This window comes from Mytilus edulis, unplaced genomic scaffold (genome assembly GCF_963676685.1).
Source record: "Mytilus edulis unplaced genomic scaffold, xbMytEdul2.2 SCAFFOLD_1120, whole genome shotgun sequence".
In the NCBI taxonomy this organism is placed as follows: Eukaryota; Metazoa; Mollusca; class Bivalvia; order Mytilida; family Mytilidae; genus Mytilus; species Mytilus edulis.
In genome coordinates, this window is record NW_027267493.1 from 11,838 (window position 1) to 27,766 (window position 15,929).

The 15,929-nt window shown below is 33.6% G+C and overlaps 1 protein-coding gene across 1 annotated transcript; it reads right to left on the reverse strand.

Moving 5' to 3' along the window:
• Positions 1-4,362: 4,362 nt before the first annotated feature.
• Positions 4,363-15,736, reverse strand: LOC139505526 (uncharacterized protein ZK673.1-like). Its single transcript, XM_071295070.1, has 5 exons — positions 15,581-15,736; positions 14,402-14,572; positions 12,759-12,926; positions 9,853-9,966; positions 4,363-4,494 (listed from the first exon to the last, which is right to left on the reverse strand). Exons 2-5 carry the CDS (start codon positions 14,460-14,462, stop codon positions 4,415-4,417), a joined length of 423 nt encoding a protein of 140 aa, XP_071151171.1. The 5' UTR covers positions 14,463-14,572; positions 15,581-15,736; the 3' UTR covers positions 4,363-4,414.
• Between the last annotated feature and the right edge of the window lie 193 nt (positions 15,737-15,929).

Below are 15,929 nucleotides of genomic sequence, written 5' to 3' on the forward strand. Positions count from 1 at the left end.
GTCTATACCTACCGTCGGTGGTTAACATAAGATATAGTGCTCCCTATATACCGTCTATCAACAGTATTGGCTATACCTACCGTCAGTGGTTAACATACAATATAGTGCTCCTATATATGGTCTATCAACAGTATTTGTCTATACCTACTGTCGGTAGTTAACATACAATATAGTGCTCCTATATACCGTCTATCAACAGTATTTGTCTATACCTACCGTCGGTGGTTAACATACAATTTAGTGCTCCTATATACCCGTCTATCACCAGTATTTGTCTATACCTACCGTCGGTGGTTAACATGGAATATAGCGCTCCTATATACCGTCTATCAACAGTATTTGTTTATACCTACTGGCGGAGGTTAACATAGAATATAGTGCTCCTATATACCAAGAGGGATAACGGATCTGCATCTAGAATTTATCATGCTGCCCTTTTTTTGGATTTTTAAAATTCTTGTTATCCCTCAATTTTTACATTCATCCCAAATAAAACAACAGTAGTCAATTAGGAGCAGAAACACCCCATTGTATTATGTTTTCTTGCAGTTATATAAAAAAAAATGTATTTAAGAAAGATGGTATATTCTGGATGATATATTAGCACAACCTTGGTCAATTTGATTTCTCCCAGTTACTTAGTGGGCTGTCAATTTTGAAACTAATATTTCACACATGAAGAATTTTGTAATACATGTACTTTAATTTATTATCAAGTTTGGTTGAAAAGTCTGAATAGTTTCTGCTTTGTTCCAGTAATCAAACATTTTGTTTCATTTGCATCTATGAACATGTTATTCATTTTACACCACTCTTCAACCCTGTATAAATCTTCTTGAACATCATCATTTATATTTTCTAGATGTTTCCCCCTGATTTATGAATAGTGGTGTCATCAGCATATACAACGATATAGGTCTGTTTCACAATTTTTAATGCATAAGGGAAGGTCATTTTTAATAGCACAAAACAATAGAGGACAAGGTATAGAACATTGGGGAACACCAAATTTTACATGTTGTTGTTCAGAGTTAACATTACAAAATGTATACCTTTTGTTATTCAGGTACGACTTAAAAAAACTAACAGTAGTCTCACTAAATCCATACATGTCGAGCTTTAAACAAAGAAAATCATATTCTACCAAATCAAAAAGCTTTTTTTTTAAATCTTAATAAAATTACTAGGTTTAAATTACCATCTTTCATTTCTTGCAACCATGTGTCAATGATATTAAATAAATGTCAAGCTCAATCCAGTATATATTCCAAGTTATGGACAAATGATAATGCTATTAAAAATACCAAATCATAACCAGTGCTTTCCTTTTTTTCTATTTACAGTATATGACTAGGTAATAATGATTACTTTTTTCAACTATTTTCATACTTTTTTGTTTTGTATTCCTAACTATACTCTACCTCAAATTCTGGAAATTGCAAATTTTTGTCATAGCAGTCTTATGGTAGCTGAACTATTTCTATTTTTTGTAAATCTGGATTAATAAGTCTTTTGTCACATTCTGGGGGCTATAGAAAAAAAACATTACAGAATTATCAAAATTATGTGTGTATAATGTTTGTCGTACAGTCATTCAACTAAAAAAGGACAAAAATTATTTTTTTGTGTATAAATAAATAATTGTGATTTTAATGTCTTAATATTATAAAAAAAACTTCAAAAGATTAAATTTAAATTATAATCTAAACATGAAAGAGCACATATAAATCAACCTTTTACTCAGATTTATATCTAAAACCAGTTATAACTAGCTATAATATCTTTGACTTCACAAATATCATCATCTAATTTTACAAATCAGTATTTATTTGGTGGCACTTCCTGCACACTAAGTATGTTATGCCTTAGGTTTAATTTTGATGCAATCACATTTCAGAAGGTACATGTCTTGAACTGTTTTAATGAATAAATTACAGTTTTTAAACTCAGTTTAGGCTGACCTGAGGTCAATAGTCTTAAACAATGTCATCAAACTATCAGTTTTACTGTAATATATTGATATTGTGACATTTATGGGAAAGAGCATATGAGTTAGTCATATTGGTCAATACAATGGAAAGTTTATAGCTGAGACTACTATAACACTATGTGTTATACTAGTAGTCTCAGTTTATAACTATGTTAATGTCAATTATATACATGACATAATAATTAAATCATTTAAAAAACTATTCCAAAGATTTCTCTCAAATCATGTTTACATTTTTTTAGAGAAGAGTCTGTCTGAAATATATTCAGGGGTAGTCCAAATAATTATGACTTCTTAAAAAGCTATATTATGGGGAAAAAAGGGGGGGGGGTCTATTATGTTTTTTTTCATACAGGAGGAAGACGTCAAAGCAAAAAAACCCAACAAAACAAAATAAAATAATAGCCTGTCAAGACGTCCTTATATCATAAAAATTTGGTCTAATTTTGGGATAATACATTTAACTTCCTTTGATGTCGGGGAGGGGATAAGTTTTGGACACATTAATTATTCTTGAAACTAACAATAATTATTTCTTATTGTTACTTTGTTAAGCGAGCGAGATGTGTGGTTCTCGAGTTATTTAAAAAAAAAGGGGGGGGGGTGTTACTATATCAAATTTACCCAGTTTGGAGACAATAAATATTTAAAATCTAACCATAAACTCCAATGTTCCTGCTTTTTTTTAGCAGAACAAACACGATGGCATTCTCGTCTCTGTTGTAATCAATAGTTAACTCATTTCTTCTTCCAGGTTATTTTCTTAATCAATTATGATTATCAGCTGTCTATCTATTTACCATGTTTATGTTAAACTGGTCCGTAATTCCATCGTAGTGTATCGATAACTGAACACAACAAGGATCCAGTTATTAAACGTATATAATATACAAGGTTCCTGAGTCAGTAACCGTAACTATCACCGTACTTTGTGCGCATGCGCAAAAAACACCAACAACAAGGATAAAACAGGGTATACAGTTCACGTAATTTCGTATATTTTTCTTATCTTCATACTAAAGAGCTCCAAAAGTAGGCGTGCTTAGGTGCACTGGGCGGGTCTAAAAACCGACTCTCGGTGGGTTAACGTCTCTCGATGGTTAACTTTAAGTGCCTACCAAAATTTACGAAGGAATGATTTCTACTTCCCCAATTTTGAACTCTTGATTTTTATATAGCTTCCATTGTGATAATGACCAGCAACCCTCAGGGAAATCAGGAAATACAAAACTGTATATACAGGGTATTTTATTAATTGGGAGATATGTGATCCCGTATGCAGGCGCTGCTAGAATGTTACTTCATAGAAATGAAAAGTTCACAATTAGGAAGCTAAATTGATCTCTTTTGTGTTAAGTTTTGTTTTCAACCGACTCTCATTAGAAAGATCAAATTTTTATCTTTCAGTGGATTTATTTCCCGCAGAATTCATTGATTGCCTTTTTAACTTTTTCAGAATCGAGCGTCACTGATGAGTCTTTTGTGGACGAAATGCGCGTCTGGCCTAATTACAAATTAAATCCTGGTATCTCTGATGAATTTATTTGCTAATGCACGCAAACAAATTCACTTGGTCTACAGCTTGAACCTACCACAATCGACTGTTTTATGAAAATTTGTCTATAATTTAAAAGTTAAAAAATCTCTCGAATTATGCACTTTTTTTTTAAACTCTCAAAGCCCACAGAAACAGATGTAAAACAATTCAAATATACCCATTCGGCTTTTTCCCCTCTCTAACAAAGAGTTCCATACCTTTTCTTTGGTTTCAACTGGGTTCCCGCCTGATTGATGATAGATACAGTCTGTTCTTTGGACTAAGTGGCATATTCAATGAACTGATTTATGATGAAGGATGTTGCAATTGAAAGATCTAAACATGTTCTATATTTTTTGAAAGATGATTTGTAACAGGGGTTTCCAAATAAGAGTCAAACACAAGTTCAGTAAGAAATGATCCTCGACAGGGCTAGTCTAAAGTCTCGTGGCGATATAACCTCTCTCTCTCCCTCTCTCCCTCTCTCTACTCTCTCTCTCTCTCTCTCTCTCTCTCTCTCTCTCTCTCTCTCTCTCTCTCTCTCTCTCTCTCTCTCTCTCTCTCTCTCTCTCTCTCTCTCGTCTATAGGTCTCGTGGCGATATAACCCCTCTCTCTCTCTCTCTCTCTCTCTCTCTCTCTCTCTCATCTCTCTCTCTCTCTCTCTATAGTCTCGTGGCGATATTACCCCCCCTCTCTTTCGTCTATAGTCTCGTGCGGATATAACCTCTCTCTCTCTCCGATCGATCGATCGATCGATCGATCGATTGATTGATTGATTGATTTATTGATTTATAATTATAATTGACAAATTATAAGATATAAAAAAAACACATAAAAATGACGGTTTTTTAATATCAAAATTTTATGTTTACTGCAATACAAATCATCATCCAACAACCGGAGTAACTGGTAATCCAACATGGGGAGTAACTGGTATAACATGAATCCATGTTGTTGTACTAGCCCCTAATAATAATGAAAGAAAGAACAGCATCAACTAGATAATCATAATCAGATTTTTTTATTTATTCAAATCTCAAACGTCAATTATTAACGATAGAAAACGATTTTTATCTTTACAGTACTCGTAAACCTTGCAATATTATTTAAATAGTATACTTCAACACTGAGTGATCGTTCAATATTCAAATAATCTTGTATTTAATTGTACCAGTCTTACTTTAGATTTTATAATATACACTCAACTGGTAATTAGCATAGATCATCAGCTGGCTTTTATTGTTTGTATATAATTAAATTATGTTAAAAAAAAAAAAAAAATTTATTTGTATGTATCTATAATAAAAATGCTGTTGTTTTTTTTTCGAGCTGTACGCTTAACTGGAAGTACGACCGCAAAATTAAACGTGTAGTCTAAGACATATATTTCGAGGTCTTGTTTTAAGTTAAAAGACGTTGAAAGCTCATGGAATCCTATTATTTATTAGTAAAACGATTATAAATTATATAATCAAGGAATCAATGGAATTAGTTATCAAAGGTATCAGGCTTATAATTTAATACGCCAGACGCTCGTTTCGTCTTCATACGACTCATCAGTGACGCTCAGATTAAAATAATTAGAAAACCAAAACTAGTATAAAGTTGTAGAGCATTGAGGACCCAAGAATCCAAAAAGTTGTGCCAAACACGACTAAGCTCGTCTATGCCTGGAATAAGAATATCCTTAGAAAAAGGGACCCATAATGTAACATTGAAAGAATTTAATTTCCAAAAAATATTCAAATTTAGATGTCATTGTGGTCATTTGTGGGCTCTCTGAGTTTTGAAGTTCTTTCAATTTCCTATATCAAACATATAAATTTATTGTTTTAATTGTCCGTTTCAAAATCTAAAGGACTACGGCCAATTTTGCTTGTTCGTATCCCAAGATAATAATAACGTCGCGGCATTGGTCAAATCCATTGTTTATTTCATTTCTAACCAATCACGGTGATTTGGTGTACACTTTTACAAATATTATCAATTAAATCCTAAAACGGCAAAATAACGACCATAATATTTTCACATTACCATGATAAATGTACACTAATAGTACTGCAACTGACATCGAAAAAGACGCTTAGTTAACGAGTGTAAATGGTCCGGAATAACACACGGCTGCAACTTGTTTTTAAATGATAGAATAATATCTATATTTTAATTTCCGTCGGGTCGTAAAAAGTTTCTATGGTCACATTTTTGTATTTTATCCCTTTCATGGGGGTACCCCTCAATTAACGTTTTGGGTAGTTACCTTAAAATCCAAAAATATATATTTTGGTTAAATTTCCCGCTATTTTCGTAAATATTTTCTATGCACATATCATCAAGGATCATCGGAATGATGAAGACATAAATATAATACCATCTCCAAGTAAAACTTTCAAACTTAGAGTTAGCTGTTTTTTAGCTAGAAATGTAACGCGTTTCTTTGAAAACGAGAAAACATATGATTCAAAAATAGTATTTGAATATATATATATAATATATATATAATAGTTCTTTCGTGTATTTTCTGTAAATAAGTTATATTTTTGTTAATAAAATTTTGACTTTATATAAAAGTTAACCAAATCCTTCGGATAGAGGTTTTTCCGGATAATGACTATAGTTGACATTGTGTGAAAATACATTGTATTTCAATGTTTAACTTCAGAGCAGTTAATATGCATGCAAGTGGTAGGGGGGAAAGTTCTATTGAAGATTCGCAGAGATTTGGTGTGTGACAAGGTGATGCTAAAACCAACTTCTCTTAATATTCTGCTTTCCGTGGGCGAATCATCAGTGATGTTATGAGACTTGCACCAGAAGGCAAAATTGGTGCGTCTTTAAATTAGATTGATTGATTGATTGTTGGTTGCTTAACGTCCAATGACAAATATTTCATGCATGTTCAGGACGAGAACAAGTTAACAATAAAAACAATAGGTAGGTTTTGTCATAATAGAGGCTATTCGGGATGATGATCGGGAAAATTTAGACTGCCACTGGAAAATGATGGTATATTGGATTGGGACAGAAATTTTCCATTGCAACAGGCCACCTTCGGACTCCTCAAAGAGTTGATGCAAGGGTTTAAACATGCAAAGAACGTGATACTCCCCTTTACACGAGGCATCGGACTTAACGTCCCCATTCTGACCGGACGTGACTGCGAACTTGATACATCCCGCACAGCCAAACGGACGCCCCACTTCGTTTTACTGCCGGTCGGGACAAGACCAAGTGACCATATTTCGTTTCACCAGTCACCCTTGGGAACTTAAAATTAGAAACAACAGAAATCCATACATGTGATCAAACTGATCGACATGTATCCTCACAACCTGACACTTTTATACGAACTCGCGCTCAGTTTCTTACTTGTAGTTTGGATATGAAAACAGGGTTTTTGTGTAAAAGACAAACCTTTAAAAAAAAAACAGAACGTGTTGACAGTCTTTTAAGTTGTCCTTATTAATGTGAGTAATCATTTATCCATGCATAACCAAGAACTGATTGAAGTCAACACCTGTGCAATTAAGTAAAAACAGTTACTGAAAAATTAGAATTTGAACTTGCTGTCAGTTCATTAATAACGATTGTTAGTGATGTGATTTGTTCTTCCATAAAAAAAAAGCCTTTCTCATGTAGCACATCCTCTATATATACCGATCAATTTTACCCAAGATTGTCTCTGTTGCTTACCAAACTGCCAACTCCAGAACTAACTAGATATTGTGACACCTTACAATTCAGACACAGTGGGGCCAAGGGATATGAAATAAAGTGTTTAGCTCTGAACTCAATTTAGGGGATGCCATATCTGCTGCAGGAAAATTGAAGTCTATGTTAAGACTTTCAGAATTACACCAAGGTGTGTCTGAAAATATTAAGGATACATTAAAAGAAGAACAATTACTTCATCCTGCCATCAGTGCTCTATGAGCTATGTCCTCGTTTTGGTATTTCTATGGAAATGCATAGCTTGTTAATAGATATAGGAAGATGTGGTATGAGTGCCAACGATACAACACACCATCCAAGTCACAATTTATAAAAGTAAACCATTATAGGTCACGGTCCGGTCTTCAACACGGAGCCTAGGCTCAAAAGTTCATTTGTTAGTTAAGTGATAAAAATAACACAAAGGCGCTTCTGAACCGTATATTGTCCCTAAAGATAACAAAAATTCGCAAATGGATGGCTATTACAAAATCAATCGTTTCTGTAGCAACATTCGCCCCATTACATTTTGGATTGGCAGTGCAGATACATCATGCATATGCATATGGGATTATGGGTCACTAACATTTAATCGAAAACTTTGTACTCACATTTCTTTTGTGTTTCCTATGCAAAGGTAAGACTATATCTGACGAGTTTGACCGAATCATGACGGTATTTACGCTCCAGATAGCATTTGTACTCAAAAAACTGTGTTTGCTTTGAACAAACTCTGTCCTACGCCGAACTTGTTCTTATTGAAAAAGGGAAGTGTCTTGTAATGCTAATACGCGTACTGAATCCGCATATGATGTCAAACTCCAGAACTAACTAGATATTGTGACACCCTTACAATTCAGACACAGTGGGGGCCAAGGGATATGAAATAAAGTGTTTAGCTCTGAACTCAATTTAGGGGATGCCATATCTGCTGCAGGAAAATTGAAGGTCTATGTTAAGACTTTCAGAATTACACCAAGGTGTGGTCTGAAAATATTAAGGATACATTAAAAGAAGAACAATTACTTCACCCTGCCACCAAGTGCTCTTATGAGCTATGTCCTCGTTTTGGTATTTCTATGGAAATGCATAGCTTGTTAATAGATATAGGAAGATGTGGTATGAGTGCCAACGATACAACACACCATCCAAGTCACAATTTATAAAAGTAAACCATTATAGGTCACGGTCCGGTCTTCAACACGGAGCCTAGGCTCAAAAGTTCATTTGTTAGTTAAGTGATAAAAATAACACAAAGGCGCTTCTGAACCGTATATTGTCCCTAAAGATAACAAAAATTCGCAAATGGATGGCTATTACAAAATCAATCGTTTCTGTAGCAACATTCGCCCCATTACATTTTGGATTGGCAGTGCAGATACATCATGCATATGCATATGGGATTATGGGTCACTAACATTTATCGAAACTTTGTACTCACATTTCTTTTGTGTTTCCTATGCAAAGGTAAGACTATATCTGACGAGTTTGACCGAATCATGACGGTATTTACGCTCCAGATAGCATTTGTACTCAAAAACTGTGTTTGCTTTGAACAAACTCTGTCCTACGCCGAACTTGTTCTTATGAAAAAGGGAAGTGTCTTGTAATGCTAATACGCGTACTGAATCCGCATATGATGACTTAGAGATTGATTTCATGTCCCTATTTTATGAATACTTGAGCTAGTGTGTGTCACTTTTAAAAGTTATATAAGGATCATGACTGATTTTGAATTAAAACATTAGAAATTAGCATTGCATTGTATAATTTTTCATCCTTCCCGTAAAAAATTAATGAGTTAACTTTTTTTACCAGGGTTATCCCACTAACAAAATGTTCATGCACCAAACTGACTTTGTTTACACTCCTTTTTTTTAAACCTCGCATTCGCCTCGTGTGACTATAGTATATTTTGTGTTATAACTGCCCTGTCTAGACTTTGCAAATACACAAATATGTATTTATCTATAACTAGATACTACTTTTCACAAAATACACAACCTTTAAGATGCAAAATTAAAAACACTGTTTCAGCACTTGAATTTTGTTTTTTTTTTCAAAGATAGAAAAAATATTGAAATAATTAAATAAACTGGTGTTTTATACTTTCGAAAATAATTCTGTAATATACTATAGTGAAATACTATACACAATATGAAAGTTTATGGATGTGAAAGGTCAAGGGCCACTTCTTCTTTTGCTATGTCTTAAATGGAAAAAAATCAGAAGGTTCCAAATCAACGCCATTTTTTAATGGCAGCTTTTCATATAAGTAGTCAAATTTGTCGTTTTAACATCGTTTATACCATATGCTTATGATTGAATCGTTTTTGTAGCATTCTATTGAATAAATATCAGAATATTTCTCCTTTTTGTCCTTGTGGTTGAAATGTTGATATTTTTAGGTCTGACCTTTGACCTCAATTTCAACAAAATTGTGACCACTCTGGATTTTTACGGACCCAACTTTTCTTATTATACACGTTTTCCTCTTTCCATCGATATATAATTTAGGTGTGTGTCTTCCGGACATTAAAATTTTAAAAAATGAACTCTGGTTGCAGTACTATAATACAGATTAAATCAAAGTAGTTGCATATAAAATGATCATACCTGCACAGGTACCACAAGTTGCCTTGCAGTAGTCTTTCAGCACAGGATCAGTACACACTGAAGGTTTACAATTCACAATTGGGTTATCATTACAGGGAGGAGGGGTTGTTACATCTGATATGAAAGGAATGCATAAGTCGTTTAATTTACATGATTATACCATATTGAACAATAAATAACAATGATGTTTGTAAAACTTTTAAAAAAAAACACACATACTTATCTTCTTATATTTCATAATTTTCTATTTTTTTTGGTAAAAAGATGTATTGCCGTCTACCTCAATTCTGATTGAGTCTTTTCTATCAACTAGTCAAACATGAACGTTTTGACTTTGTGAAGATCGGCGTGTATCTCATAATTTACATATTTAAAACTGTTTGCCTCTTTGCTTCTTAGTTTGAAGCATGTGTCATGATTTGGTTTACTGTTATCGACATTCTGTGTCAAAGATCACAACGGATTTGTTCCTTATGTTTGGTTTGGTAACTACATGTATAAGCTCTTTCATATTCGTTTTGTTTTTATAAGGATTAAAATTGTAACACAATGTTGCTGCTGTGACCCTATTTTGGGACATTTTTAGCTCACCTGGCCCGAATGGTCAAGTGAGCTTTTTTCCATCACTTGGCGTCCGTCGTCCGTCGTCGTCGTCGTCCGTCGTCGTTAACTTTTACAAAATCTTCTCCTCTGAAACTACTGGGCCAAATTAAACCAAACTTGGCCACAATCATCATTGGGGTATCTAGTTTTAAAAAATGTGTGGCGTGACCCGGTCAACCAACCAAGATGGCCGCCAAGATCTATCTGCCCTCAAATTTTTTAGATGAATCCGACCTTCCGTTATTGGGTTGCTGCCCCTGAACTCGTAATTTTAGGGATTTTTTACTGTTTTTTGTTATTATCTCTGAATATTATTATAGATAGAGATAAACTGTAAACAGCAATAATGTTCAGCAAAGTAAGATTTACAAATACGTCAACATAACCAAAATGGTCATTTGACCCCTTTAGGAGTTATAATTGACCTTTATAGTCAATTTTTAACCATTTTTCGTAAATCTTAGAACTCTTTTACAAAAATCTTCTCCTATGAAACTACTGTGCCAAATTCATCCAAACTTGGCCACAATCCTCTTTGGGATATCTAGTTTAAAAAATTTGTGGCGTGACCCGGCCAACCAACCAAGATGGCCGCCATGGCTAAAAATAGAACATAGGGGTAAAATGCAGTTTTTGCTTATAACTCAATAACCAAAGCATTTAGAGCAAATCTGACGCAGTAAAAGTGTTAATCAGGTCAAGATCTATCTGTCCTGAAATTTTCAGATGAATCAGACAACCTGTTGTTGGGTTGCTGCCCCTGAATTGGTAATTTTAAGGAAATTTTGCTGTTTTTGGTTATTATCTTGAATATTATTATAGATAGAGATAAACTGTAAACAGCAATAATGTTCAGCAAAGTATGATTTACAAATAAGTCAGCATGACCAAAATGGTCAGTTGACCCCTGAAGGAGTTATTGCCCTTTATAATCAATTTTTAACCATTTTTTCGAAAATCTTAGTAATCTTTTACAAAAATCTTCTTCACTGAAACTACTGGGCCAAATTAAACTAAACTTGGCCACAATCATCATTGGGGTAACTTGTTTAAAAATGTGTGGCGTGACCTGGCCAATCAACCAAAATGGCTGCCACGGCTAATAATAGAACATAGGGGTAAAATGCAGTTTTTGGCTTATAACTCAAAAACCGAAGCATTAAGAGAAAATCTGACAGGATTTAATTGTTTATCAGATTAAGATTGATCTGCCCTGATGTTTTCACATGGATCGGACAACCCATTGTTAGGTTACTGTCCTGAATTGGTAATTTTAAAGGAAATTTTGCCGTTTTTTGTTATTATCTTGAATATTATTATAAATAGAGATAAACTGTATACAGCAATAACGTTCAGCAAAATAAGATCTACAAATAGGTTTACATGACCAAAATAGTCAATTGACCCTTAAGGAGTAATTGCCCTTTATAGTTAATTTTTAACATTTTTCATAAATTTTTGTAAATTTTTAGAAAATATTTTCCACTGTAATTACTGGACCAAGTTCATTATAGATAGAGATAATTGTAGCAACAAGAATGTTCAGTAAAGTAAGATCTACAAACACATCACTATCACCAAAACACAATTATGTCATGAATGTATCCGTGTCCATTGTTGAATATGCACAAGACCAAGGTGAGCGACACAGGCTCTTTAGAGCCTCTAGTTACCTATTGTGTCTGTTTGTTTTGTTCTCGCATCGTTGTCAATATAATTGAATTTGAAGCAACTGTCGTACAAGTAACAGGTTTAATGCTATAAAACCAGGTTCAATCCACCATTTTCTACATTTGAAAACGCCTGTACCAGTCAGGAATATTACACTTGTTGTCCATTCGTTGATGCGTTTTATCATTTGATTGGGGACTTTCCTTTTTGAATTTCAGTATTCTTGTGATTTAATTTTTTTTTCAGATATAAAAGGTCAACAAAAGACTTGCTTGTAAGAGCTGATTTCTCACCTGAACCATGTTCTACGTCATCAAGGTTTACGGAAGCAGACGGTGTGTTACAAGACAACAAACATGTATCTTGTACCATGTAAATGAAGTAAACAGTACGTTGGTGAGTCAGAACAACCATTTCACAAACGTATAAACGGCCATCATAGTGACTATGAATTTCAGCCAGCTATTTAAGACTCGTTGACCTCACTAAGGTAGATATCACCGCATAGTACAATTCATGTTAATGCATAAGTGCGCATCTTCTGGTGTAATAACTTAACATCGAGTTCGTTCGCTTTGAATTTTAGAACTTAACATATCATTAATAAAAACACACAATGTAAAAATACTTACTACAAAGATTACACGTTAATGGACAAAACGATTTTAAGTTAGTGCTGCATGAAGATTTGTCGCAGTTAAGACGAGAATCGTCCACACATGATTGTACTCCTTTTGATGTAGTCATTGCCGCTGTCGTAGTTGTAGGAACTGTCGTTGTCGTGGGAGCTGTTGTTTGCGCTTTATCATACATGATACATGTTTAGGAAATACAATAACATCTTTTCGAGTAAAATCGATTTGACAAACCGGTTACTCGGATAATCGATCGACCGGTTATCCGGTAACCGATAGTGTAAGTTGATGTTAAAAGACCTCATGTATAGTACCCTTCAACTGTACATTTTTAATTATACGATGAATTGAAGTTTGTCATTTGCATTATATATTATATACATTAATTTTCGCAAAAGATGTCTAATATGTTTTTTGGGGGGTTCTTTTTTTTAATTAGCCTACTTTCATTAGAAATTAATATCAAACTATGAGACAAGATTGTTGTTCCAGAATATATATGCAAATTCTACTCTCATCATTGTCACCAGTCATACTTATAATCTGGTTCAGATATATTAAAAGCGTTTGAGGATAATAAATTAACAAATCTGCCACTGATAAATAGTGTCGTGTTTGCTCAGTGATGATGTTACTTCCGTCGTTTGTCAAACCGTGAAAAGGCTTCCGAACTGGTACGTGTAACTTCTCTTAAAAGTATACAACAGATACGGCTCGTATCGTTCGTCATTCTCTGACAGATATAAAAATGCATACAAGGAATAGTCTATTGTATGTCAATGTTTTTTTTATAACGGTCAACAACTATCTTGAAACAATATAACATAATGAATCAGAACGTGTACGGTCATTTTTTTATGAGGTGGTGGGGAGGGGAGGAGGAGATAAGCAGTTATTTGGAAAAATATTGTATTTTTCGAGTAAAAACTGTTCAATCATATTATCGAGCAAAAACTGTTTAAAGCTCGACGATTGTTAACGTTTATATGGAATTTTCAATTCAGTCTGAACAAAACTTTTAATTTGTAATTGAATCCAGAGTAAAACAATGTAATAAACAAATATGAAATAAAATTAAGAATGGAAATGGAAAATATGTAAAAGAGACAACAACCCTAACAAAGAGCAGATAACAAACGAAGGCCGCCATGGGTCTTCAACGCATCGAGAAATCCCGCACTCAGAAGTGGGCATCAGCTAGCCCCTAAATAAAAATGTGTCCTAGTTCAGAAAAAAATGAACGTCATAACATACTCTCACAAAATATTAATGGTCGGTGCCTTATTAATTATCTAATTATTGTTAGAAATTCAAACTTGGATATCTCTACATTCGACTAAGTTAAAAACAAACCAGTTTTTGTCATATAATGTATACTAATTAATAGAAATATTTGCACTGTAGTTATATATATACCCTTTAGGTAATAAATTTTTATGACGTTTTTAACTTTTATTTTTCTGTTTTCAAATATTTTGTAATGGAACATAACTATAGAAACATTTACTGTCGAAATGCGCTCCTTTCAAGTAAAATTTGAACTGTTTTGTTATTATTTTTCTGATCATCACAATGACAGAAAAAGCATCATGGAACCAATAATTGTATCGCAATTAACATGACATAATATTATATCTTACCATAGCAATAAACGCTGACATCTTGTTCGTGCAAACAATCATTTTTACCAACAACTTGCATTTTACATTTTAATATATTGTCTTCTGTCCCAGAACACTGGACATCATCAAGTAATATTGAGACGTTGTTACCCTAATACATGGCGAGTTTTACCATAGTGTGCATTTTGGCTGAAAGATAGTAAAAGGAACCTGAGAATACCCAAGTTTTTTGTGGGGTTCGTGTTGGTCAGTCTTTAGTTTTAAACTTTGTGTTTTTTTTTGTTTTTTATCTTTTTTTTAGCCATGACTTTATGAGTTTTGAACAGCGGTATACTACTGTTGCCTTTATTTGTCAGTTAAATTTTCGACTTATGACTTTGTATGTCGCATTTATGCCTGTTCGCCTCTTCTTTTGTCTTTTACAGATATAAGATGTTATAGTCCAAGAGAAATAATGGATAGTAATAGCTTTAGTGTTTAGTTAATAGTTTACAAAAGATAATAATTGAAGAGTCGCTTTGGTCCAATTAACGTTTTTACATGCTTTACATGCGGTCCCCGTCATTTTGTTATTTAAAAGTTCAAACAGGTGATAAGTCTATTCAGTATTCATTCGTCACATCTCGGGCGATTTCATACCTTCATAGAATGAGAGTAGCGGATTCAACCGAGGATTGCCGAATGGTTCAGTAATGTTCAGTCGAGGAAGGAGATTCAAATGGAATTGTGTCTTTGAAAATAAGAACACATCCATGGTAATATGTGAAACCAAAACGGTCATAAAAAATCATAGAGGTACATAAAGCCTTCTTAAATGATGACGTACACAGCTGGAACTCATAACGACAATATATAAATGAAATACTTTACTTATTTTAAATTTGTTATCCTTTTTGTGTATCTATTGCAACTTTAAGGTCATATTCTAAATCTTTATAACCTAGTAAACGAATGTTACGTTTTATTTGTGTGTACTTCCTGATCCGTGATTTTTGATAATGGACGTATATATATAATTTGTAGAGCGAAACACTTTTTTAAACGATTTTATTGTATAAAAATTTAGAAATATCGTGAAAAACTTGAGATTTTTTTGCCATTTTCTCATGGACTTTTCGTTTCAACTTTTCCTCGGAGATCGGTATATTTTGCTATTCAAATTCTTTTCAGGTCATGCTTTGATTTAAATAAACGTACAATGGAAGTCCAAGTTGTCTACAAACAACCTTGGCTGCGTTATCGTCGAAGTAATCATTACATACAGTTCCAGTTTTACCATTTATTGTGACGTCTAGTCTACCATGGTCCTTATTCTCCAATTGTAAACGAATTCCATCTTCAAAGAAGCCATTTGATCAATTGATATTAAAGCATAAATAAAGGCAACAATAGCATACCGCTGTTCGAAAGTCATAAATCGATTGAGAGAAAACAAAACCGGGTAAAACTGAGGTAAACACACCAACTATAAGAGAAAAACAACGAAACAACAGAAACACTGAAGTAAAAAGACAAAAAGACAATGCAACACACGCCGAAACGAACT

What these genes read in the sequence shown, in the direction of transcription:
- LOC139505526 (XM_071295070.1), bottom strand. Translation starts at nt 14,462, where the DNA reads ATGCAAGTTGTTGGTAAAAATGATTGTTTGCACGAACAAGATGTCAGC. An exon ending in ATTAACGTGTAATCTTTGTA is followed by an intron (nt 9,967 to 12,758) that starts GTAAGTATTTTT and finishes CTTTCATATCAG; the next exon opens with ATGTAACAACCCCTCCTCCC. An exon ending in AACTTGTGGTACCTGTGCAG is followed by an intron (nt 4,495 to 9,852) that starts GTATGATCATTT and finishes CATTATTATTAG; the next exon opens with GGGCTAGTACAACAACATGG.